We start from the raw sequence: 25,115 nt of genomic DNA, 5'->3' as shown, positions 1-25,115 counted from the left end.
TGCTGCCTATCCATCATCTCCTGCCCCACCGCAATTATATCAGCAGCAGTGGTGGCGTCGGGCAGCTCGCCTGCCAGTAGGCCAAGGAGGCCTTTAAGTGATAAAATAATCTTCGCTTAAGGGTCTCATTCCACCACTGCCAGGACTTAACCAGTGGTGGAAGAGCTTCAGGCCAAGCGCACAGCCTAACAGCTTTCTTCGTGCGAACTGGCGGTGAGCAGGGAGGTCTCATCTCAAATCCTTCCTGGACCCATGAGAGGCTCCCCCTGCACTCCAAAGAGTTAACCCTTCCAGGTTTTCCTCCCCACCGTGGCCTCTCAAAACCCACCTCGCTGTCCCCACCCCTTCACCGGGATCTGCCATCTTGGTATCTGGCGAAATTCACCTGAGTACTGATCCAATCCTGCATGCCATTCGCAAAGTTCTGGAGGCATCTGATTGGCTAGCAGCTGCCTGAAGCAGGACAGCCTGATCCAGAAGGGCAGAAATCCTGCCTAATTAATGGTCAATTGATTGCTAAGTGACTGCAGAACAGCCAGTGTTCCCCTTTTTTTAATAACCTTTATTAGTGTCACAAGTAGGCTTACATTAACACCGCAATTAAGTTACTGTGGTTTAGCACAGTGGGCTAAATAGCTGGCTTGTAATGCAGAACAAGGCAGCAGGGCGGGTTCAATTCCTGTACCGGCCTCCCCGAACAGGCGCCGGAATGTGGCAACTATGGGCTTTTCACAGTAACTTCATTGAAGCCAACTTGTGACAATTAGCAATTATTATTATTAAAATCCCCTAGTCGCCACACTATGGCGCCTGTTCGGGTACACTGAGGGAGAATTCAGAATGGCAAATCACCTAACAAGCATGTCTTTCTGGACTTGTGGGAGGAAACCGGGGCAGCCGGAGGAAACCTACGCAGCCACGGGGAGAACGTGCAGACTCCGCAAAGACAGTGACCCAAGCCGGGAATCGAACATGGGCCCCTGGCACTATGAAGCAACAGGTCTAACCGCTGTGCTACCGTGCCGCCCGTCAGCAGGCTCCCTTCTCACCCCCGATATTTTAGCCTGATGGGGCAGTTAATCTGAGGCCTCAGGTAATCCAACTCATAGAAGTTACAACAATCCTTGCCTCCAGGTAGGCACATAGTCCTGCGCACTTTTCCCCTTCTTTAACCAAACATCACATTTTCCCATAAATGGTGCTTTTTAAAGCTTTCCCTTCCTCTCTATAACTGACAACCTAGCAGAATAAAAACAAACCTGCAGCCTATTCTTCATTTTATGCATTAGTATTTCCAACTTGTTGTATCATTGAGCATCATTCTGGGCCAAGGTTCAAAGATGCTGCTGGAAGGGAAAAGTACATTACTGAGCTTGTGCTTAAACTAGAAAGGAACAGGTCAAATTGATCAGCTGCACTTAGTCATACCAGATTGCACATACATATTATCCTCCAGTGCCACATTACTGACGGCGTTAGATCAGTACAGGATAAGGATGACTTCATTCTAAAATATTAATATTTTTTCAAGTATTGCTGATAGGTTTATAAAACATTCGAAATCTAAAGCTTCTTGTAATGCAAGAAGTTAATTTTCAGTTTTCAGTTAATGGACCTTACTTTATCAAATAATATTATCAAAATGAACGTTTTTGTTCTATAAACTTTAATTTTTCACATTTGTAGTCTTCCATTTTGTTCCCTTCCCGTAGCTAACCGGACAAAACTTCCTCCATGGCAGGCTTGTCTAACCTTTTCGTGCGAGGGGCCACATTTCAATTTTTTTCTCACTCGAGGGGCCAATGAGAAAATTTCGAAAAGATAAGGGGCGCGATTCTCCGCTTCCCACGTGGCGTGGGAGAATCACGGGAGAGCACCCCGACAAAATTCACGCCCCCTCGCGCCCCCCATGATTCTCTCTCCCCCCCCCCCCCCCCTCGCGCGGAAGAATCGCCGCTCGCCGATTTTCATGGCGAATGGCGATTCTCCGACCCGGATGGGCCGAGCGGCCTGCCATTCGTGGCCGTTTCACGACGGCGGTAAACACACCTGGTCGCTGCCGTCGTGAAACGGGAGTGAGAAGTCCGTTTGGGGCTTGTAGGTGGCCTAGAAAGGAAAGAGCACCACCATTGTGCTCGGGAGGGGACAGGCCCGCGATCGGTGCCCACCGATCGTCGGGGCGGCGTCCAAATTGGACGCACTATTGCCCCTCCGTCGCCCCGCAAGATCAAGCCGCCAAGTGTTGCGGGGTGGTTGAGGGGAAAGACGGCCACCGTGCATGCGCGGGTTCGTGCCGTCAGCGTCATGACGTCAGCCGCGCATGCGCGGGTTGGAACCGGCCAATCTGCGCATGCACGGCTGACGTCATTAGGCGCGCTGGCCGCGTCATTCACGGCGCGACGCCCCGCGGCCGAGATTAACGGAGCGCCGCTCCTAGCCCCGCTGGGAGGGGAGAATAGGGGGCGAGGAGCGGCCTCCGAGGCCGCCGTGAAACTCGGCCGAGTTCACGACGGCCCTCCCGATTTTTCCCGGGAGCGGAGAATTTCGCCCCGTTTGGCACAACATTAAATCTAAATTCCAATAGGATGCTGAGGAATGAAGAAAAGAAACAACTTGCTGGGCAAAAATAAAGCAATGATAAAGCAAGAAGGTAATTGACAAAGGTGACCATGAGCCTGAGATGCTCAAATTGTGTTTTTCCAGCTCATTCTCAGTCTCAGGTTATTTATTCAATCACACTCACCCACTGTGTGAATCGGTGTGTGGCAGTGAGGGTAAGTCTGAAATTTGAGACTGGAAATGAGCCATATCTTCTCTTATTCGCTCACACACTCTCTTGTTCACACACAAACTCATGCACACACACACATACTCTCACTCACACACACTCTCTCGTCCACTTTCTCACTCTCACGCGCACCCACTCTATCACTCACACTCACTTTCTTGCTCACACACTGGGCGCAATTCTCCGACCCCCACGCCGGGTGGGAGAATTGCGGGAGTGCCGGGCGATTCCCGCCACGCCGCCCTGGCACCCGCACGCGATTCTCCCACCCCCCCAAAACGGCGTGCCGCGTTTCACGACAGGCCGCTCAGCGATTCTCCGGCCCGGATGGACCGAGCGGCCTGCCCAATCCGATGGGTTCACGCCGGCGCCAACCACACCTGGTTGTTGCCGGTGTGAACAGCGCGCGAACGCTGCGTGTGCGGCCTGTGTAGGGGGGAGGGAGGATCGAGCATCAGGGGGGCGCTCAGTAGGGGTCTGGCCCGCGATCGGTGCCCACCGATCGGCGGGCCGGCGTCTCTAAAGGACGCACTCTTATCCTCCGCGCCCCGCAAGATCAATCCTCCATGCCTGCGGGGAGGACGGCAACCACGCATGCGCGGGTGACGTCAATTACGCATCGGCACTTAGTCTCCTGATGGGAGGATTTCGCCCACTATCTCTTACACACTCTTATACATACATTCACTCACACTTTCTCGCTGTCACACCACACTCTCCCACTCACTCACTTCCACGTGCTTACAGACATGCACTCACACACACATTCATTCACGCACATTCATTCACACACACGCATGTGCTCACTTTTTCACTCACCCACACACTCACTTACACACATTCACTTTCTCACACACACTAACTCTCACTTTCTGACATGCACACACACTTTCTCTCCCTCACAGCACGCACACTCTCACACATACACTCTCAATCACTTTCTCACTCACACGCACACTCTCACTTACACACCCACACACACACACACTTGCTCACATACACACACACACTCTCACTCACACATGCACTCTCATACATGCTTTCTTCTGATCTCACACGCACACACTTTTGGTCACACATACACTCTCGCTCACTCACAGGGTGCATATAACAACGTAAACCCTATTTCCATATAATTCATGGGAGCCACCCCATATCCAATGGCCTCTCAAATTTCAGCAGCTTTGCCAGCAAGTGGTCACACTGGCGCCGATTAGTATTCCTTTTGAAAAGCTTGAACCTGGCAAAGGGCTTCTGTGGGGAGCTGAGGAGGTGAGTAGCCCATTTTGGTCACAGGCAAAGAGACCGGGGGTGCTGGGCTTACCACACCAGTGCTCGGTGGAGTGTAGGGGACCCTTCGCAGAGGCGGACCGCCATTGAAGGCTGGGGGGGAGGCGCCGGGGGGACAACCATAGAATCATAGAATTTACAATGCAAAAGGAGGCCTATCAAGTCTGTACCGGCCCTTGGACAGAGCATCTTACTCAAGCCCACGCCTCCACCATATCCCCGTAACCCAGTAACCCCACTTAACCTTTTTGGACACTAAGGGCAATTTAGCATGGCCAATTCACCTAACCAGCGGATCTTTGAACTGTGAGAGGAAACCGGAGCACCCGGAGGAATCCCACGCAGGCAAGGGGAGAACGTGCAGACTCCGCACAGACCGTGACCCAAGCCGGGAATCAAACCTAGAACCCTGGAGCTGTGAAACAACTGTGCTAACCACTGTGTTACAATGCTGCCCCAATGACCACCCAACCATGGGGCAACCGTTCGCGGCATAACAATGCCAACCTCTGGATCATGTGTAACCATTCTGGGGGCAACCCTTGTCCATGCATGTCTGCCCCAATGACCACCCAACCCCGCCAACTGCTAGGGCCTCTGACCGTGCGGCTGAAGGCTACTGCTAATAGGGAATTGGCAATCGTGGTTAAGTGAGCACTTCACACAATGCAAGTGGGTTCCATTCGGCTATGTAGCGTGTGGGAGTCATTGCCTAGCATGTCAATCACACCTTGATGCTTGGACACTGCTTGAACACTGCGGGAAGCAACACCACGCACACAGCAGCCAACATCCAAATACCCAGGGGAAGGGACACAGCTCCAGGGACATGTCCATGGCCGGATGGTGGGTGGGTGCCACGGGGATGGGGAGATGCCTGGAAAGATGGGCCAAGGGATCGGAGGTCAGCCCGCATTGCGGAAGAAAGTGACAGAGGCTTCATAATGGTTGTGCACAAGGTGTTTAATGTGTAATACAAGTCCCCGCTCTCCCGATAGTTCCACCCCCACCCTCTTCCTCTCCTTCCCCAGTGCCCCAGTGATCCTTGATGTGCTTTGCCCCTCTAGCTTTACTACTACGTCTAGGTGTCTCCCCAGGATGCACATCAGAGGTGGAGGCAGCCAGCTGCTTACCTCGGCCCATGGCCTTCAATGCCCATGGCGGGCACCCACTGGGGGCTCTATTCCCGGAGGGCCCCAGCTCACTTTTTAAAAAAATAATTTTTATTCAAGTTTTCACAAATTTTTACCAACAAGAACGGAAAGAAATAAGAACAGTAACCCCCCCCCGTCTATACACAAATAATAAGTTCACAGAAATAATTAACATGAAAGCGAATATACACACCCAATGAAGAAAAAAGAAACAAACCTTCACCCGCCCGCCCACCCCGAACCCCCCCCCCCCCCCCCCCCCCCCCCCCCCCCCCCGGTTGCTGCTGTTGACCATAACCTAACGCTTCGCCAGGAAGTCTAGAAACGGTTGCCACCGCCGGAAGAACCCTTGCATCGACCCCCTTAAGGCAAACTTGACCCTCTCCAGTTTAATAAACCCAGCCATATCGTTGACCCAGGATTCCATGCCCGGGGGCCTCGCATCTTTCCATTGTAGAAGAATCCTGCGCCGGGCTACCAGGGACGCAAAGGCCAGAATACCGGCCTCTTTCGCCTCCTGCACTCCCGGCTCCACTGCTACCCCAAATATTGCGAGCCCCCAGCCCGGCTCAACCCTGGAACCAACCACCCTTGACAGCGTCTCCGCGACGCCCCTCCAAAAGCCCGCCTGTGCAGGGCACGCCCAGAACATCTGAGTGTGGTTTGCGGGGCTCTCCGAGCAATTAACACACCTTTCCTCATCGCCAAAGAACCGGCTCAGCCTTGCGCCAGTCATGTGCGCCCTATGCAGCACCTTAAATTGTATTAAGCTGAGCCTCGCGCAAGAGGAGGAGGAATTCACCCTCCCCAGGGCATCCGCCCACGTGCCCTCGTCGATCTCCTCTCCTAACTCCTCCTCCCACTCACCTTTCAGCTCCTCCACCGAGGCCACCTCCTCCTGCATCACCTGATACGTTGCCGAGATCCTCCCCTCTCCGACGCATGCTCCCGAGCACCCTGTCTTGAACCCCTCTTGAAGGCAACAGTGGGAACTCCACCACCTGCCACCTGACAAACGTCCTTACCTGCATGTATCTGAAGGTGTTCCCCGGGGGGGAGGCCGAACCTCACCTCCAGCTCACCCAGGCTCGCGGATTTCCCGTCCACAAACAGGTCCCCCATCCTTTTAATGCCTGCCCTGTGCCAGCTCAGGAACCCTCCATCCATTCTCCCCGGGATAAACCGGTGGTTCCCCCGTATCAGGGACTACACTCAAGCCCTCACCTCCCCCCTTGCCGCCTCCATTGCCCCCAAATTTTGAGGGTAGCCGCCACCACCGGGCTCGTAGTATTCTTCGTTGGGGGAAGCGGTAACGGCGCCGTCACCAGTGCCTCCAGACTCGTGCCCACGCAGTACGCCATCCCCAACCTCTTCAAAATAAATTTGTTTATTCGCTTGGGGAGATGAGATCATTGCTGGGTGAAGCTCCAAAAGGCAGAGGTGCAGTGCATTTGGAGAACCATTGAGAGAGAGAGGAGCTGAGCTCTCATCTGCCTGACTCTGAGTCCACAAATCTTTCCAAGTGGGATATTTAAAAAAAAGAGTCATAATATTTTAAAGCACAGCAGTCTTGCCTGAAGACGAGGGAGAGACTGGAACAACCCACCTGAGCAGCAATTTGAATATATTCAGTGAAAAGTCTTACAACACCAAGTTAAAGTCCAACAGGTTTTTTTTTAATCACTAGCTTTCAGAGCACTGCTCCTTCCTCAGGTTCACCTGTGGACTTTAACCTGGTGTTGTAAGACTTCTTACTGTGCTCACCCCAGTCCAACACCGGCATCTCCACATCATGAATATATTCAGCCAGAGTCTGAAGGGGTTCTAACCAGAATCAGAATCTATTTTGTACCACAAGTATTACTCTACGCCCGCTAATTTTAAGATGGATTAAGAATTGTATGTTTCTATTCTTGTTATTTAAAGGGAAATTGTATAATTGTGTTGGGGGGTAATTGTAAGTTGCTCTTTTCGGTTGTGAAGTTAAAAGTTGTATTCATTAGGCTTTGTTTTAGAAATCCCAAAGTCCTTTTTTTCCATGCAATCACTCCTGGAGGAAATCATTCTTTCCGCACTGTCTTAAAATAAAGTAAAATATTTTGTGTTTTGGTGTGTATCCTCGCCACTATTGGGGTCGGGTTTGTGATCATAATAAAATTGGGGCTTGACCAAGATCAGGTTCAGGATCAGGATCTTAAGTACAGTCCCTTGTTTGGTTTGGGGTTATTGAACGTAAAGACAGTGAGTGTGTGTGGAATGATTGCATACTTTCAGGTTTTGAAATTTAAATAGGGAGTCATTGGAGATGGTTCTTTCAGTCGCAAAACTTTTCCTGGGTGTGGAAGTGACTACTCGGGATGGTTTACAAAGGGAGACTAAAGAAAAACTTTTGGGTTTGGCGGAGACACTGCAGTTAACCTTATCTAAATGTAGAGGCCATATCTCAATACAAACCATAGCTCAACATTTAAATTTGCCAGAGACACAGCCTGAATCGTTAGAATTCAATTACATACGAAACAATTAGAAATGCACAAAAAAGATAAACAGAAAGAGGTAGAACTGAAGGAATTGGAAATGAAAGAAAAGGAGAGATTAGGAATGGCAGAAGGCAGGAAAAGGAGAGGGCAAAAATGGAAAAAGAAAGGGCTTTTCAAAAGGAAATGAAAAGGAAGAAGATGGAGGCAAAATTCCCCTCCTGCCTCCCGTGCTCGCCAGCCATTAACGCTGCAGATAGTTCTTTGATCTGTTCAAGAACTCTTCAAAACCACCCGCACAATCCCTAGCAGCCTTCAGGCTGCTGCCTGCAGAGCATTTAAAGCCCCCACTGGGTCCAGTGGCCAACTTGTTCCCACACCCGCCCACTTGTTGCAGCCTACCCAAGGGCGTGTTACACTCTGGGCGAGCCTTTATTAATCAGCCAGAGTGAAATTGTATTGGCAATACAATCTCACCCGGGAGCGGATTCTACATCCACTTCTGGGCCCACCGACTTTGCATGCCCACAAGTACTAAATTCAGGCCTATTTGACTGTAAGGTAAATCATCTCCCCTCATCCTTTTCGATTTGTTTGCAATCCTTGATATTATTGACCACACCATCCTCTTCCAAAGCCTCGCCATCATCCTCCAGCTAAATGCAGCTGCATTCACCTGTTACCTTTCTGATCTACCCAGTCATGGTCAAAGAATTACAATGCCTTCTATTCCTGCTTCTGCACCTTTACCTGCGGTGCCTTAATGATCCTTCTTTGGCTCACCCGTTTCTCATCTACAAGGACAGGATCTGAAAACGCAGCATTAGTTTCACAATGATGGATTTGATATCCAAGACTACCTCATCAGCAATTCACTCTCGGCCTCCACTGTTTCTCGATTGCCAGACTGCTTGTCAGGCATCAAGGACTGGGTGAGCAGAAATTCTCTCCAACTAAATATCAGGAAGACCGATACATTGCTTCCAACCCCCATCAGAAACCTGCTCTCTAGCCACCAACTACACCCCTTTCCCTGTATGAGGCTGGACCAGACTATTCTCAACCTTGATGTCTGATTATTACTATTACTGTGCCCTGCAGAACCCCACTGAGGGAAAGCAGCCTCCCAGTCACAAAAACACCCGCCGATCATTACCCTTCTTCGCTTCCTGCCAAAATCAATTTTAGATCCAACTCACCATGTTCCCTTTGATCCCGTGGCCTTTTACTTTTCTGCTATTTAGACCATTATTTATGCCTTTGTTACCTCTAGACTTGAACATTCCAATTAGTCTATAATGAATCCTAGCTGATTTAACACATTCTACAATCTATGAGCTTGAGGTCATCTGAAGCTCTGGTGGTCATGTCTGAACTCGCACCAAGTTCCGTTCACCCATCACATCACCCCTGTGCTTATGGCCTGTACTGGCTTCCAGTCAAATAACGTCTCAATTATAAAATGCACATTTTGGTTTTGAACTCCCTCCGCATATGGCATCACTGCCTACCCCCTCCTCTCCGCACCCCTCCCCCCTCCCCCCCCAACCACCACCACCCCCCCAGCCCCAAGATTTTTCCTGATTTTATTGCTTCTGACTAGCTATGGGACAGCTCACACTTGCAGCATCGGAATCGCCGACCCGGAAAGGTGGATGGCTTCCTCGCGCATTTCTCCCAGATGATCAGTGCTTGTTTGGCTACCTAGTGGGAGACTAAAATGGTTGGTTTGAGCCAACACCAAACAGTGTCTACCAATTTGGCAATCTTGGACAGGAACGATGTCAAGGTCTCGGAGAGAGTGCAGAGGAGTTTTACCACTGTGATCCCAGGCATGCGTTTCTAAAATGTGTAAAGGCTTTTGCGAAGTTGGGATTAGTCTCCTTCGATCTAAGAAAGTTAAAGGGTGATTTAACAGATGCATTCGGAATTGTGAAGGGTTTTGATAAAGCAAATAAGCAGAAAATGTTTGCTTTGGCAGGAGGATCAGCAACCAGGGGGCACTTTTTAAAATGATTAAAGGAACCAGACAGCTGTTGGAATTTTTTTTTGATTCTATGACCTGGTTTACACTACGTGAAAGGCTGGAAGCAGATTGAATAGCTGCTTTCAAAAGGGAATCAGATCTCTGCTTGGAAAGGAAAAAAATTGCAGTGCTATGGGGAAAGAGCAGGAGCGTGAGACTAATTGGCTAACTCTTTCAAAGAGACCCCAGGTACAATGGGTGAATGGTACCTTTTGTGCTCCGTAATATGTAAACATCAACCTGGATTGCTAATCCACTTGGGTCAAATCTAGATGTTTTCTATTGAGGTTATTTACATCGATAGATTCAATTAGTCTCTGGTTTTCCACTGCAGGGAGTCATTCCAAATGATCCAGTTTTGATTATTTGGATAGAAAACCTATTTGATCTTCATTTATGTTAACTTGAGCACTAAAGCAAATGTTTCAAGTTAGAGTCTCTTGTTCGCCGGTTTGCCTATTTGCGGCACATTCAAAATAGATGCTCCATGGATGCTGACAAACCTGTAGGCTGAAACCTTTATTGTTTGAAACAAATTGTGTTAAAAGGAATGGGGCACTGGCACCAGTACTGGGGAAAGTGGGGTTTGTACCATTGGGAATGTTCACACCCGAACCATGATGGGCCTGATTCTCTTGTGAGCTGTGTAACTCAGGAATTAGAGAGGGTTTTAATCTAAAGAGTGAGAGTGAGGGATCAAATTTGGGAAGATGTGCTAAATCAAAGAATAAAGACAAGGCAAGAGCGAAAGGTGTTAATGTGGGAAATTATAAAAGGACCTGACAGGAAGGGCCAAGAATACAAATTTTAAGAGTAAATCAGCAGATAAATCTAGAGGTTACAAAAATGATAAAAGGACAAAACCTGAGGCTCTGTATCTAACTGAATGTAGCATTCAAAACAAAACAGATGAACTGATTGTGCAAATTGAGATAAACAGAGAGAGGGCTGCAGGATGACATAGATTGCAACCTGAATATTGAAGTGTATGTGATATTTAGGAAGTACAAGACGTTAGAAAAAGGTGGAAGTTTGGCTCTGTTATTTTAAAATATTATGGGCGGCACTGTGGCGCAGTGGTTAGCACTACTGCCTCATGACACTGAGGACCCAGGTGTGAGCCTGGCCCCGGGTCACTGTCCTTGTGGAGTTTGCACATTCTCCCCGTGTCTGCGTGGGTCTCACCCCCACAACCCAAAGATGGGCAGGGTAGGTGGATTGGCCACACTAAATTGCTCCTTAATTGGGGAAAAAAGGAATTGGGTACTCTAAATGTATATTTAACAAAAAAAATGTTATTAGCACAATAACGAGGAATGATCTAAGTTCAGGGAACCAGGATATAGACGCGGTCTGGATGGAGGTGAGGAATGATAAAGGCAGGAAGTCAGTTGTGGGATTGGTGTATAGGCCACTGATGCACTATCACTTACGACGAGACGAGAGTAGGATGTAATTGAGGCTTTATTACACAGAGATGTGTGACCTCCTACAGCAGCTGATGAAATGGCTGCTGTACAGAGAGCACACATATTTATACTCTGCTACTAGGCGGGGCCAGCAGACAGGGATCTACCCCCGTACCTGCAGTACAGGGGCCTTACCGTAAAACCCATATGTACAGTATAATACATCAGTGGTGACTACCACATTCACCCCCTGTTAAAAATGAGTCCAGCAGGGGTGGTGGAGAACTATATACATACAAATTGATTTAAAAATCACAGAGAATGTGACAAATTTAGGCGGTCCGGTGCCTTGATCTGTCGTCGAGAGCCCCGCAGTGCTGGTGGCGACTCCGGCGTCGGCTTGGTCTTCGGTGACTCTGGGAGTGTGTCGAAATCCTCTTCATCCCCGGGTGGGAGCAAGGGGAGGACAGATTGTCCTGGAGTGGGGGCTGGGGTGTGGTGCACCGGGGAAAGGGAGGGTGGCGCCGGGGCAGAGGTGGGGTGGTGTGGGGAACCAGCTGGTGCCAGGTTCCTGAGCGAGACTATGTCTTGGCGGCTACGTCAGCGTACTGTGGGTAGGCTTGGAGTAGCTGTATCCTCTCAACCAATGGGTCCACCTTGTGGAGTCACACGTGTTTACAGAGTAGAACGGGTCCTGGAGCTGCCGGCCACATTGAGAGCGAAACCCCGGAGGTGGACTTCCTGGGGAAGGCAGAGACATTCATGGGGGGTTTCGTTAGTCGCGGTGCACAGGAGCGACCAAATGGAGTGAAGTGTGTCGGGGAGGACCTCCTGCCAATGGGAGGCCGGGAGATTTTTGGACCGTAGGGCCAGCTGGACAGCCCTTCAGACAGTCCCATTCTCACAGTCCACCTGCCCGTTTCCCCTGGGGTTGTAGCTGGTCGTCCTGCTCGAGGCAATGCCCCTGTTGAGCAGGAACTGGCGCAGCTCATCGCTCAAAAATGAGGATGCCCGGTCGCTGTGGACGTAGGCGGGGAAACCGAACAGAGCGAAGATGGTGTTGAGGGCTTTGATGACGGTGGCAGACTTCATATCAGGGCATGGGATGGCAAAGGGGAATCGGAAATATTCATCGACCACACTGAGGAAGTACGTGTTTCGGTCGGTGGAGGGGAGGCGCCCTTTGAAGTCCACGCTGAGCCGTTCAAAGGGGCCGGGAGGCCTTCACCAGGCGCGCACGGTCAGGTCGGTAGAAGTGCGTTTCACATTCCGCGCAGACCTGGCAGTCTCTGGTGATAGCCCTGACTTCCTCAATGGAGTAGGGCAGATTGCGGGCCTCAATGAAGTTGTAAAAATGGGTGACTCCTGGGTGACAGAGATTGTCGTGCAGAGTCCGGAGTCGGTCCACTTGTACGCTGGCACATGTACCTCAGGATAGGACATCGGGGGGCTCGTTGAGCTTACCGGGGCGATACAATATCTCGTAATTGTAGGTGGAGAGCTCGATCCTCCACCTCAAGATTTTATCATTTTTGATCTTGCCCCCGCTGTGTGTTGTTGAACATGAAGGCAACCAACCATTGGTCAGTGAGGAGAGTGAATCACCTGCTGGCCAGTTAATGCCTCCAATGTCGCACAGCTTCAACGATCGCTTGGGCCTCCTTTTCGACGGAAAAGTGCCGAATTTCGGAGGCATGGAGGGTGCGGGAAAAGAATGCCACGGGCTTGCCTGCCTGGCTGAGGGTGGTGGCCAGAGCGACGTCTGATGCGTCGCTCTCGACTTGGAAGGGGAGCGTCTCGTCGACCACGTGCATTGCGGCCTTAGCGATGTCGGCCTTGATACGGTTGAAGGCCTGATGAGCCCCAGCCGTCAGTTGGAAAACGGTGGATTGATTGAGTGGGCGGGCCTTGTCTGCATATTTTGGGACCCACTGGGCATAATACGAAAAGCACCCCTGGCATCGTTTGAGGGCCTTGGGGCAATGGGGGAGGGGGAGTTCCATGAGGGGGCACATGCGATCGGGGTCGGGTCCTCGAACTCCGTTCTGGACCACATAGCCGAGGATGGCTAATCGGTTTGTGCTGAACACACACTTCTCCTTGTTGTAAGTGAGGTTGAGGAGAGTGGCGCTGTGCAGAAATTTGGAAAGGTTAGTTGTCCAGGTACGGGAAAATGGCCCGCAGTCCGTACCGGTCAACGATTCGGTCCATCTTCCGTTGGAATCCCGAGACCCCGTTGGTGATGCCGAAAGGAACCCTAAGGAAATGGTAAAGGCGGCCATCTGCTTCGAATGCAGTGTACGGGCGGTCCGCCTTGCAAATGGGGAGCTGGTGGGAGGCAGATTTCAGGTCCACTGTCGAGAAGATAGTATTGTGCACAGTATTGTGCTATCTGATTGACCATATCAGATATGCATGGGAGGGGGTACACGTCGAGCTGCATGTACCGGTTGATGGTCTGACTATCATCAACGACCATCCTGTTTTTCTCCCCGGTTTTCACCACAAACACTTGGGCTCTCCAGGGGCTGTTGCTGGCCTCGATAACACCTTCACGCAGCAGTCGTTGGACCTCAGACCTGATGAAGGTCCAGTCCTGGGTGCTGTACCGTCTGCTCCTGGTGGCGACGGGTTTGCAATCCAGGGTTAGTTTTGCAAAAAGGGAAGGCGGGCCGACCTTCAGGGTCCCTAGGCTGCAAACAGTAAGGGGTGGTAAGGGCCCACCATATTTCAGGGTTAGGGTCTGGAGGTTTCACTGGAAGTCCAGGCTGAGTAGCAAGGCAGCGCAGAGATTGGGGAGGATGTAGAGGCGGAAGCCGCTGAACTCTACGCCTCAACGGTGAGGGTGGCGTTGCAGTACCCCCGGATCGCCACGGAGTGGGATCTGGAGGCCAGGGAGATTCTCTGGTTAGCGGGGTGTACCGCGAGGGAGCAGAGCCTTACCGTATCGGGGGGGATGAAGCTCTCAGTACTCCCGTAGTCCAGAAGGCAGGCTATCTCGTGCCCGTTAGCCTTCACCTTTGTCGAAGCGGTCGCAAGGTTGTGCGGTCGAGACTGGTCAATCGTGACCCAGGCAAGACGCAGCTGGTTGTCGGCGGTTGCAGGCGATGAGCGGCCTGATGAGGTGACCGACGGGCAGGGGTTCTGAGGCAGGTAAGATGGCAGCCCCCACGGGCCGCATGTGTCCTGAGGCAGGCAAGATGGCGGCACCCTCGGGCCGCACGTGTCCTGGGGCAGGCAAGATGGCGGCACCCATTGGTTCTGAGGCAGGCAAGATGGCGGCGCCCACGGGCCGCACGTGTTGTGAGTAGACCAAGATGGCGGCGCTCACAGGCCGCATGTGGTCCGAGGAGGGGAAGATGGCGGCACCCACTGGCCACACGTGGGGGGTGCCGGGACAATAGCAGCGATTGAGCGGGCCTGGCACACTGCATCGAAATGTCCCTTCTTGCCACAGGCCTTGCAGAGCACGCTCCATGCCGGGCAGCACTGCCTGGGGAGTTCTGACTGTCCGCAGAAGTTGCATTTGGGTCCCCTGGCTGCCACGCGGCGCAGGCGTGAGGTTGGCTGGGGGCAGTCGCTGATGGGGTCCATGATGTTGTGGCCGTCAGCGGGGTCCATGATGCACAGGGGGGTGGGCCGCGTCGTCGGGGGCATAGGCATGCACGTTGCGTTAGGCGACCATAAGCGAGAGCGCTAGTTTTTTGGTCACCGCGAGGTCAAGCATGGCCCCTTCTAAGAGGCGCTGGCGGATGTAGTCAGACCCTATGCCCGTAACGAATGCGTCTCTCATCAGCAGGTTCGAATGTTCAGTGGCCGAAACGGCCTGGCAGTCACAGTCTCTCACTAGGGCGAGCAGGGCACGCCAGAAATCTTCCACAGACTCACTGGGAAGTTGGTGCAATGTGGATAGGAGATGCCTGGCGTACATTTTGTTGGTCCGCTGAGCGTAATTCTCCTTCAGTAGCGCCATGGCCTCTGCGTAGGTCGGCGCGTCCTGGACGAGGGGAAAAACGTTGGAGCTCAGCCGCGTGTATAGAATCTGGAGCTTCTGTGCTTCTGGGATTGGATCTGGCGCAGACCCGATGTATGCTTCAAAACAGGCTAGCCAATATTCTAAGTCCTTTTTGGCGTTGTCTTCTTGAGGATGCAGCTGCAGGCGATCCGGTTTGATGCGGAGGTCCATCTCTGAAAACGTTCTGTGTAATAAATTGATGCACTATCAATTACAACGAGATGAGAGTAGAATGTAATCGAGGCTTTATTACACAGAGATGTGTGGCCTCCTACAGCAGCTGACGAAATGGCTGCTGTACGGAGAGCACACGTATTTATACTCCGCCTCCTGGGCGGAGCCAGCAGGCAGGGATCTACCCCGTACCTGTAGTACAGGGGCCTTACCGTAAAACCCATATATACAGTATAATACATCAGTGGTGACTACCACAGCCAGCTAACCGTAACCACATTCTCTGATTTTAAGCTAACGTAATCAATGAACACAGTAAGAAATATCAGCAAAATATATGTAAGATTTTAAAGTTTTATTTACAGAGACAATGGTGACAGTTTATGAGTTTATGACAATTAAGTTCAAAGCTGTATGCATCTAAAAATCAAAAGATTGCAAGATCAGATCATGATGATGAGATTGTTTAGCAAAGGCCTTAAGGCAAGTTTTATGAATTTGTGCCCCTGTTGCAGAACTTTGCCCACCAGTTGTACATAGACTGTGTTTCCGAACAACTCCATGCATGCTCCGAGCAAGCACAGTTGTGATGCCAGTTAGTGTCATTTGGAGCGCAGGAGTAGGCAGTGGCAGGAGTAGGCAATGGCCAGGACCAAAAATGGCACTGTTGAAATTATCAAAACATGTATAAATGTACATAAAGGAAAGATAGATTTAAGGCAAGACACTGCATTCTCTCAGTCATGGATACCAATATGCCAAAATAAATCACAGCTGCTATGTAAATAGAATTCACACAGCTAGTTAGCTTGACAAAAGTACATTTTTTGCAATGAATAATTGCAGAGTTGCCATTGGAACAAGTGATAGTAAATCAGGGAGAGGAGGGAGGGCAGAGAGGTGAGGAGGATTGGACGGGAACCCACATAAATACTGGCCACAATTCACTATGAACGCCTCATTGCAGCTGACACACTCCCGGGAACCACTGAGTTTTGAAATTCATGCCTGCACAATCCTTCTAATGTCACCATACTGTGCAGATCTTAATTTTACGTGGGCGGATGTCTGCATAAACCAATACTGGCAGTCTGAGCATGGTGCACAATGTCAGTAGATTTCCCTGCCTGTGTGGGCCAGTACGTATTCGCAGACTGCCCTTTACGTTGGCAAGAATACAATGGAATTTTGCCATTTTTTGGCAAAATGTAATCTCCGGAAGACTTCCAGTGTGATGTAGGAGGGTGATCACATTAAAGGTGGCTCCTGATAAGGTCCCGATATTTCAGTCCTTTTCACCCATTTTTGTCTCGTAATTGTTTGGGGGGATTTATAAACCCAGCAGCTAATTAATAACAAGCAGCACAGAAAGCATCGGACCCGGTCAAAAATAGCCTGGAGAGCAGCAGAACTGGCCTGAAACAGCACGGAGAGGAACGGACGCAGCCATTTTAAAACGCGGGAAAAGTTAGAACAGCGTCAGGTCAGAAACTTTAGGAGGATGAGCGTACTCAGCCACACACCTGGCAAGAAAGATCGCGAATAGGAGTGCACTGAGCATCACACCCGGCCAGGCACATCACCGAGAAGAGCGAGCCTGACCTTTCAAAAGGGTGAGAGCAGCTTTGGTCCTTTTCATCTGGGTGGGGGGGGGGGGGGGGGGGGGGGGTATATTTTTGTTTATCTTTTTTTTTCCGGGTTTTGTTTCCGGATTTTTGTTTCTTCTCAGATTTTATTTTTGGGTTTTTAACCCAGAAGCTTAGCAGTGCAGAAGTTTAAAATGCTGAGACGATGTCCAAAACAGCACTGAAGAAGACTGTGGGGAAAAAAATCTCAGGCAGAGAGCCCAGTAAAAAATCCACGAAGGAGACAAAATGGCGGAGCAATCAGGTGCACCTGTTATCTTAGAAACTCGGATGAAGGCAATAGAAAAAGAGCTTGAAAAATTTGGAAGACATCTGGATGGCACGTTCGAGGGGCAGGGCAGGCAACTGAAGACATCTTTTAAACCTCCGTCGAGGAGGCGTTGGGCCCGCTCCGGGAGCAGTTGGGCAATTATGTCAGGGCTGTGAAGGAGTAGGGTGAGACACTAACGGGTATTGAAGACCACCTGTCTGGACATAAGGATTGACTGGTTTCGTTAAAAGCCAAAGTTATGAATCTGGTGGAGAAAAACAAGGACCTGAAACACAAGGTAGATGATTTGAAGAACAGGTCAAGGCACTTGAATCTGCGAATCGTGATTTGGGATCAAGCCCCACATTGGGTGGACGTGCTGCTGGGAGTGAACCAAGAGCGCCGCAGGGGTTGGCAATTAGATGTTGGGCTGTTGTCGGATTTGTGGGCGGACCATACAGGAATACATTACGAACAATGACAATGGAGAGGTCTCACCTCTATTCTATGGGAGGCACTGAAAGTGTTGATGGGGGGAGAGATTATAATAATTAAAGCACATGCGGATGCGGAGGCTGAGAGGAGCTACAGAAATTGGTGGATAAGATTTTAAGCGTGGATCGTAGGTATGCAAAGGATCTGTTATGGGCCAGAGCTTAGAAACTCCAAAGTTATTATGAAGTTTACCTGGCCTACAACCTTTCACTGTAGGTGTGATTCATCAGAATTCCTAGACACTTTAATCCAAATAAGGTTTATTCTAAGAATGTAGTTAACATATATATAATATATATATATATACATAAACACAGCAAGAATTTTTATCAATTACAAACAAAAGACACCACACCGCTACATTAATCTATGTGTAACACTTCATGAATTCCCCCTTATCTGTTCCAATTCAATAACAAAATCCAATTAAACCAAAAACCCTTTTCAAGGGCATGGCCCAGCACACTATTCTCACTTGAATGGGACTGGTCCTTTTCCTGAAATTCTGATCAAGTTCCAAACAGCAGATTTAAACTCCTTCCTGAAAACAACTATATCTTTAAAGTCAGCCACAACTAATGTGATTTTTACTGAACAACTTTTAAAATGAAAACATAGAAAGACAGTGAAAAACACTTCTTTCTCCTTCTGAGTCCACATCAATCAAACTGAAACTGAAACCCACTCCTACCTGATAGCCACAGCCCAGCTCCACCCACAAAATGACATCACTGAAGCCATGTGATAAGACAAAAACTTTTCTTGAAGGGACAATCGCATGACAGATCCAATCCCTGAATTGTTGATGTGCAGGAGAGAACTGCAAATGCAGTTTGACTGATGTCAACGGAGAAAGCAGTGTGGCAGTTGAGACGAGCAAAAGGGGCAGTATACAAATATGGGGAGAAGGCAAGTCTGCTTTTGGCTTATCAGTTAAGGTGGCAGGAGGCAGATAGGAAGTTTGTTTGGGTTTAGGACCTGGAGGGTAAGTTGGTCTCTGATCCAGAGGAGGTGAATGGTGTGTTCACCTTGGTGAAAATGGCTTTTTATGAGAATAAACAAATAACCTTTATTGTCACAAGTAGGCTTACATTAACACTGCAATGAAGTTACTTTGAAAAGCCCCCAGAAGTTATATCAGTTGGAACCACTTAAAGAAGGTTGCAAAATGATGCAGTTTTTGGGGAGTCTGGAGTTTCCCAGAGCAGATGCGAGAGCAGTTGGAGGAGAGCCAGGGTGCATTGAAGCAGAATTAATCAGGGAAGGCATCGTGCCGGCTGAGTTCCCATTGGAGTTCAATAAAAAGTTCATGCATCAGTTGGGTCCATTGTTGCTGGGCATGTTTAAGGATTCTTTGCAGTGGGGCACCACCCTGGGGACATTGGGGCAGGCGGCCATTTTGCTGCTTTTGAAGAAAGACAAAGACCGCAAAAGAGTGTGGGTCATACCGCCCGAACTTCCTATAGTCACCAAATTGCTGACTTTAAGACTAGAGTCGGTCCTCCCAGAATTGATAAAGGAAATGACGGGTTTGTGAAATAGCGTAGGCTGTCGGCAAATGTGTGCTGGTTGGTTAATATGGTGCTTTCCCCTGCCATCGGTCGTGTACCAGAGATTATTGTATCTCTGGACACAGAGAAGGCATTCAACCGGGTGGAGTAAGGATACCTCTTCACAGTATTAGAGAAATTTGGGCTGTGTCCAGGATTTATGTCCTGGGTACAGCTTCTGTATGCAGCGCCATTTGCAAGTGTTTGTACTAATCCAGAAATCTAGTGGACAGAGGGTCTAGCATGAAAGAGGATCTGAAGGAAATCCTTATTAGTCAGGAAATTGTAATGGGGAAATTGATGGGATTAAAACCCGATAAGTCCCCAGGACCTGATGCTCTGCATCCCAAAGTACTTAGGAAAGTGGCCCTAGAAATAGTAGATGCATTGGTGATCATTTTCCAGCATTTTGGATTGGCGGGTAGCTAATATAACCCCACTTTTTGAAAAAGGAGGGAGCGAGAAAATGGGGAATTATAGACCTGTTAGCCTGACATTGGTGATGGGGAAAATGCTGGAGTCATTTATAATGCTGGATGAAATAACTGAGCATATGGAAAGTGAGGACACAATTGATCCAAATCCGCATAGATTCACTAAAGGGTAATCATGCTTGACAAATCTTCTGGAATTCTTTGAGGATGTGACCAGTAGAGTGGGCAAGGATGAACCAGTGGATGTTGTGTATCTGGACTTTCAAAACGCTTTTGACAAGGTCCCACACAAGAGAGTAGTGAGCAAAATTAAAGCTCATTGTGTTAGAAGTAATGTATTGACGTGGATAGAGAACTGGTTGGCAAACAGGAAGCAGAGAGTGGGAATAAATGGGTCCTTTTCAGGAAGGCAGGCAGTGCCTAGCGGGGTACCACAGGGTTCACTGCTGGGACTCCAGCTGTTCACAATATACATAGAACATACATTGCAGAAGGAGGCCATTAGGCCCATTGAGTCTGCACCGACCCACTCAAGCCCTCACATCCACCCTATCCCCATAACCCAATAACCTCTCCTAACCTTTTGGTCACTAAGGGCAATTTATCATGGCCGATCCACCTAACCTGCACGTCTTTGGACTGTGGGAGGAAACCGGAGCACCCGGAGGAAACCCACGCAGACACGGTGAGAACGTGCAGACTCCACAGTCAGTGAACCAGCGGGGAATCGAACCTGGGACCCTGGCGCTGTGAAGCCACAGTGTTATCCACTTGTGCTACCGTGCTGCATTATACATTAATGATTTGGACAAACTGGGTCACTGTCCATGTGGAGTTTCCACATTCTCCCCGTGTTTGCATGGGTTTCGCCCCCACAACCCAAAAGATATGCAGAGTAGGTGGATTGGCCATACTAAATTGCCCCTTAATTGGAAAAAATTAATTGGGTACTCTAAATTTTAAAGAAATGATTTGGGCAAAGGAATTGCATGCAATATCTCCAAATTTGCAGACAACGCTAAGCTGGGTGGCAGTGTGTGCTGTGAAGAGGATGCAAAGAGGCTGCAGGATAACTTGTACAGGCTGGCTGAGTGGACAAATACTTGGCAAATGCAATATAATGTGGGTAAATGTGAGATTATCCACTTTGGTGGCAAAAACAGGAAGGCAGATTATTAACTGAATGGTGGAAGTTTAGGAAAAGGGGACGTGCAACGAGACCTGGGTGTCATGGTGGAACAGTCACTGAAGGTTGGCATGCAGGTAGACCAAGCGGTGGGGAAAGCTAATGGTATGCTGGCCTTCATAGCAAGAGGATTTGAGTATATGAGTAGGGATGTCTTGCTGCTGTTATATAGGGCCTTGGTGAGTCCACACCTTGAGTATTGTATGCAGTTTTGCTCTTCTAGTTTGAGGAAGGACATTCTTGCTATTGACGGTCCAGTGAAGGTTCACCAAACTAATTCCCGGGATGACAGGGCTGACATATGAAGAAAGACTGGATCAACTGGGCTTGTACTCACTGGAGTTTAGAAGAATTAGAGGGGATCTCAAAGATCTCAAAGAAACATACAAAATCCTGATAAACTGGACAGGCTAGATACAGGAGGAATGTTCCCAATGTTGGTTACGTCCAGAACTTGGGCTCACAGCCTAAGAATAAGGGGTAAGCTATTCAAGACTGAGAAGAACTTATTTTCTCAGAGAGTTGTGAACTTGTGGAATTCTCTACCACAGAAAGTTATTGGGGCCAGTTCATTTCATATATTCAAGAGGGAGCTGGACATGGCCCTTGCGGCTAAAGGGATCAAGGGGTATGGCGGGAAAGCGGGAGTGGGATACTGAATTTGCATGATCAAACATCAGCCATGATCATATTGAATGGTGATGCAGCCTCGAAGGGCCGAATGGCCTACTCCTGTACCTACTTTCTATGTTTCTAATAACATGACCTCCGAGGCCTTTCGGTTACATCGGGGCACAAAGCAAGGATGTCCGCTGTCTCCTCTGCTGTTTGTAATGGCAATTGTGCTGCTGGCTATGGCATTGAGGGCCTGAAAGGAATGGAATGGGATAGTTAGGGGGGGTGTGGAACATGGGGTATCGTTATATGCTGACAATTTGCTGTTATACGAAAAGGATCTGGGGACATCTATTGGGAACACCATGGAGATTTTGCAGCGATTTTGGGCTTTCTCTGGTGATAAGCAGAATATAGGGGAAAGTGAATGTTTTGTGATAGGAGTAGTGGAAGGGGGAACTAGACTGAGGGGTTTGCATTTTCGATTGGCAGGGATCAGCTTGAGTATTTGGCAGGAGAGTGGGGACGGTTACAGAGCTGAATTATATGAGCTGGGTGGGGAGCGTCAAGGCAGACCTCGGGTCGAGTTCATTCGGTTAGAATGAATATACTGCCTAGATTCCCAAAGTTGTACCAGTGCCTTCCGGTGTTTCTGCCCAAATCATTTTTTTCAAGAGGTAGGCTGGCTTGTTATGGGATTTATTAGAGTGGGCATGTCCCAAGGATTCGATGTTGGGTGCTTGAGAGGGAGAAACAGGCAGAGAGCCTCACGCTGCCAAATCTGTTGTATTTCTATTGGGCACCTAACACGGAGAAGGTGTTGGGGTGGTGCGGGAACCAACTCTGGATAAGGATGGAATCAGTGTCAATTAGGGAGACGAGCTTGGGAATGTTGGCAATGGTGCCACTCTCGGTGTCACCGATTAAATATTCAACACATCCTGTGGTGGTGGCCATGCGCGGAATTTGGAGGCAGCTCCGCCAACCTTTTAAGTTGGGGGCAACATCGCAACTGGCTCCTATCTGTGCCAATCACTTATTCGAACCTGTAAGGCAGGATGCCACATTTAGTGCTTGGAAAAATATGGGATTTCGGACGCAGACGGATTTAGGTACCTTCATGTGCAGAGCTGGGTTAAACAGTTCTTTCCAGCCTTTCCGGTGGTTCAGCCTTCCATCTTGGAACAGATTTTATCCTGCGCAGGATCGGTAGGACGTCTCGGATGTACAAGCGTATAGCGGGAGAGGAGTTGGATTCAGTTGTGGGGACAAAGGCGAAATGGATGGAGGAGTTGGGGCTGATACTAGAGGCTGATACTTTAAGAAAGTGAATACGACACCGTCTTGCACGAGGCTGAGCCTCATTCAGCTAAAGGTAGTTATTCGAGTTCATCTCACTAAAGTGAGGATGAGACACTTTTTTGAAGGGACGGAAGATAGGTGTGAGCGTTGCTCAAGAGGGCCCGCACATCACACGCATATGTTCTGGTTGTGCCCCAGGTTGGAGAGTTTTGAGGTCCTCTTTCGACACCATGTCGGCGATCCTGAATATGGAGGTGAAACCCTGCCCACTGGTGGAAATATTTGGGGTCTCTGAAGTGCCAGAACTGGAGATGGGAGCCCAAGCCCAGGCTGATGTCCTGGCCTTTGCTCATTGGTGGCTTGGAGGGGTATCTTATTGGGCTGGTAGATGGCGGCACCACTGAAGGCTTTGGTGTGGCAAGGTGATTTGCTTCCGAGTTTGCTTCGGAGAAGGTCAAATATAGTTTGAGAGGGTTGAGGGAGGGGTTTTACCGAAGATGGTGACCGCTCATAGTGTATTTCAAATAATTGGTCACTGCTGGAGTTTAAGGGGAGTGGCAGGGGAGCGCTTACTTGTTTACAGGGGGTAGCTCGGGTGGGGCGGGGAGGGAGAGGGATGGAGGTGAGTGTCTTTTTAAAAAGTGTTTGTTGATGCAATCTTAAAGAATGTTTGTCATGGTTCATGTCTTTTATATTCTTGTACGAAATGTTAAAAATTTAATAAAATAATTTCCAAAAGAATTGAAATCTTGGACAGGAAACACAGGGGTTAGCTCTCCAGCTGCACTGTCGGCTTTCCCCACCATATCTTTTGACACTTTGGCAAAAAAGAATTCAAGGACCTGCCCGATATCAACTTAGATTTGGGATACCTCGGTATGAGTGAATAAAAGGTGAAACCCACCTGCCACCCCCCACAAACCCACTGCAACCCTCCCCCGCCCCACAAGGATCTCTCTCCGCCACCCCTGGACCTTCCCTCACAGAGCTGCCGGGTACTGCCGGCCATGAGCCTCTCCCACCAGGAGCTCTACTCACTTGTGCTCCTCCGATGGATTTTGTTCACCAGGTGCACATCGAGGGGTCCCGTTATAATTCACGTTGGTGTGCCTTCACGCCTATGTGAATTGACAAACTCACGTTGGGGGATTCCATCAGGCGTAAAGGCCTGATAATGACATTTAAATTGATGCAAATGGGGATCCCAAATTTTTAAAGTCGGAATTCCCGTTACATTATTGGTGGGCATGGAGGCATTTGCAACAGGGAATCCCACCGGTATAAATGCCGTTTATGGTCTCCCGTACTATTCTCCTCCCCTTCTACCATTCCTGCTCCCGGAAACAGTGTTGCACGTATTGGTAATTAAAGTGTGGAGGACAACAGACACTGCAACATTTTCTATCTATTCCATTTATTAAGATATGTCATCTCACCCTTTTCCTCCTTTATCCACAGAGGTTCCCCTTGTGCTATACCTTTTCGCTTTGATATCACTGACATGGCTGTGGGGAGGCCTGCATATGGCATATAGACACTTCTGGATGTTAATCCTGTTTGTTATTTTTAATATCCTGCAGGTAAGTGTGTGCACATATTTAGAACTCATTACCATCAGGCAGAAGGAGAATAAAGTATGAAAAATCATTCAACTGATGTGATTCTTAATATACAATTCCCTCACAAACGGAAAATCTTTTTAGTTACCTGCTTCTTAACTGCTTCAGCCAAGCATTGTATGGCTCTGAAGGTCTGGTAGCACCTTCCCCACATTAGATCTCCTACAATATCACAGAGGAATTGAGTCTGATATTGTGCTAAGCAGCTCTGGATTGGTTCAGTTCAAATATAAATTCATTTCATTGCTGTCTTGTATTAATTAGGATTTTTAAAAACAATTGTAATCTAATTGAAGAAGTTTGAAAAAAAAAACTGAAAGTTCGGCTTGATTCTGTTTTCAACATTTTCCAACTTTCCAAACCCCTTATGATCACTGGTTTTTTTTGTGGACCGCACTGATTGCAGTCGGTTAAATGAGAACACACAGAAGCTCTGCAAAATAAAGGATACCATCAATAGTGAGGATCCTCCAAATATCATGATGCCCTATGAGATCAGGAATAAATGGGACTGATGATCAAGGACAGAAATGCAACCAGCCTCTGCCAGTTTCTGAGGCAGACTTCATGCAGTAATTTATATCACTAAATTCAAAGCACAAATTCTAATTTAAAAAGTAATGATCTTCTGCATCGATTAATGTGAATGACATTTTTGAATATTCTAATATTATTTAATGAAAAC

At 48.9% G+C, this 25,115-nt stretch overlaps 1 protein-coding gene across 6 annotated transcripts in view; it reads left to right on the top strand.

Moving 5' to 3' along the window:
* adgrv1 (adhesion G protein-coupled receptor V1) overlaps positions 1-25,115 on the top strand; it is an 838,553-nt gene that overhangs the window by 770,036 nt on the left and 43,402 nt on the right. For all 6 annotated transcript variants that reach the window (XM_038805279.1, XM_038805282.1, XM_038805283.1 and 3 more), the window contains one exon: positions 24,270-24,391. In XM_038805279.1, coding sequence (XP_038661207.1) covers positions 24,270-24,391 — 122 coding nt within the window. The remainder of the gene's footprint in view (positions 1-24,269; positions 24,392-25,115) is intronic.

The sequence above is a fragment of the Scyliorhinus canicula genome, chromosome 8, assembly GCF_902713615.1.
Source record: "Scyliorhinus canicula chromosome 8, sScyCan1.1, whole genome shotgun sequence".
NCBI classification, from domain to species: Eukaryota; Metazoa; Chordata; class Chondrichthyes; order Carcharhiniformes; family Scyliorhinidae; genus Scyliorhinus; species Scyliorhinus canicula.
The sequence above is the reverse complement of the archived record's forward strand: the minus strand, read 5'-3'. Positions and strand labels throughout refer to the sequence as shown.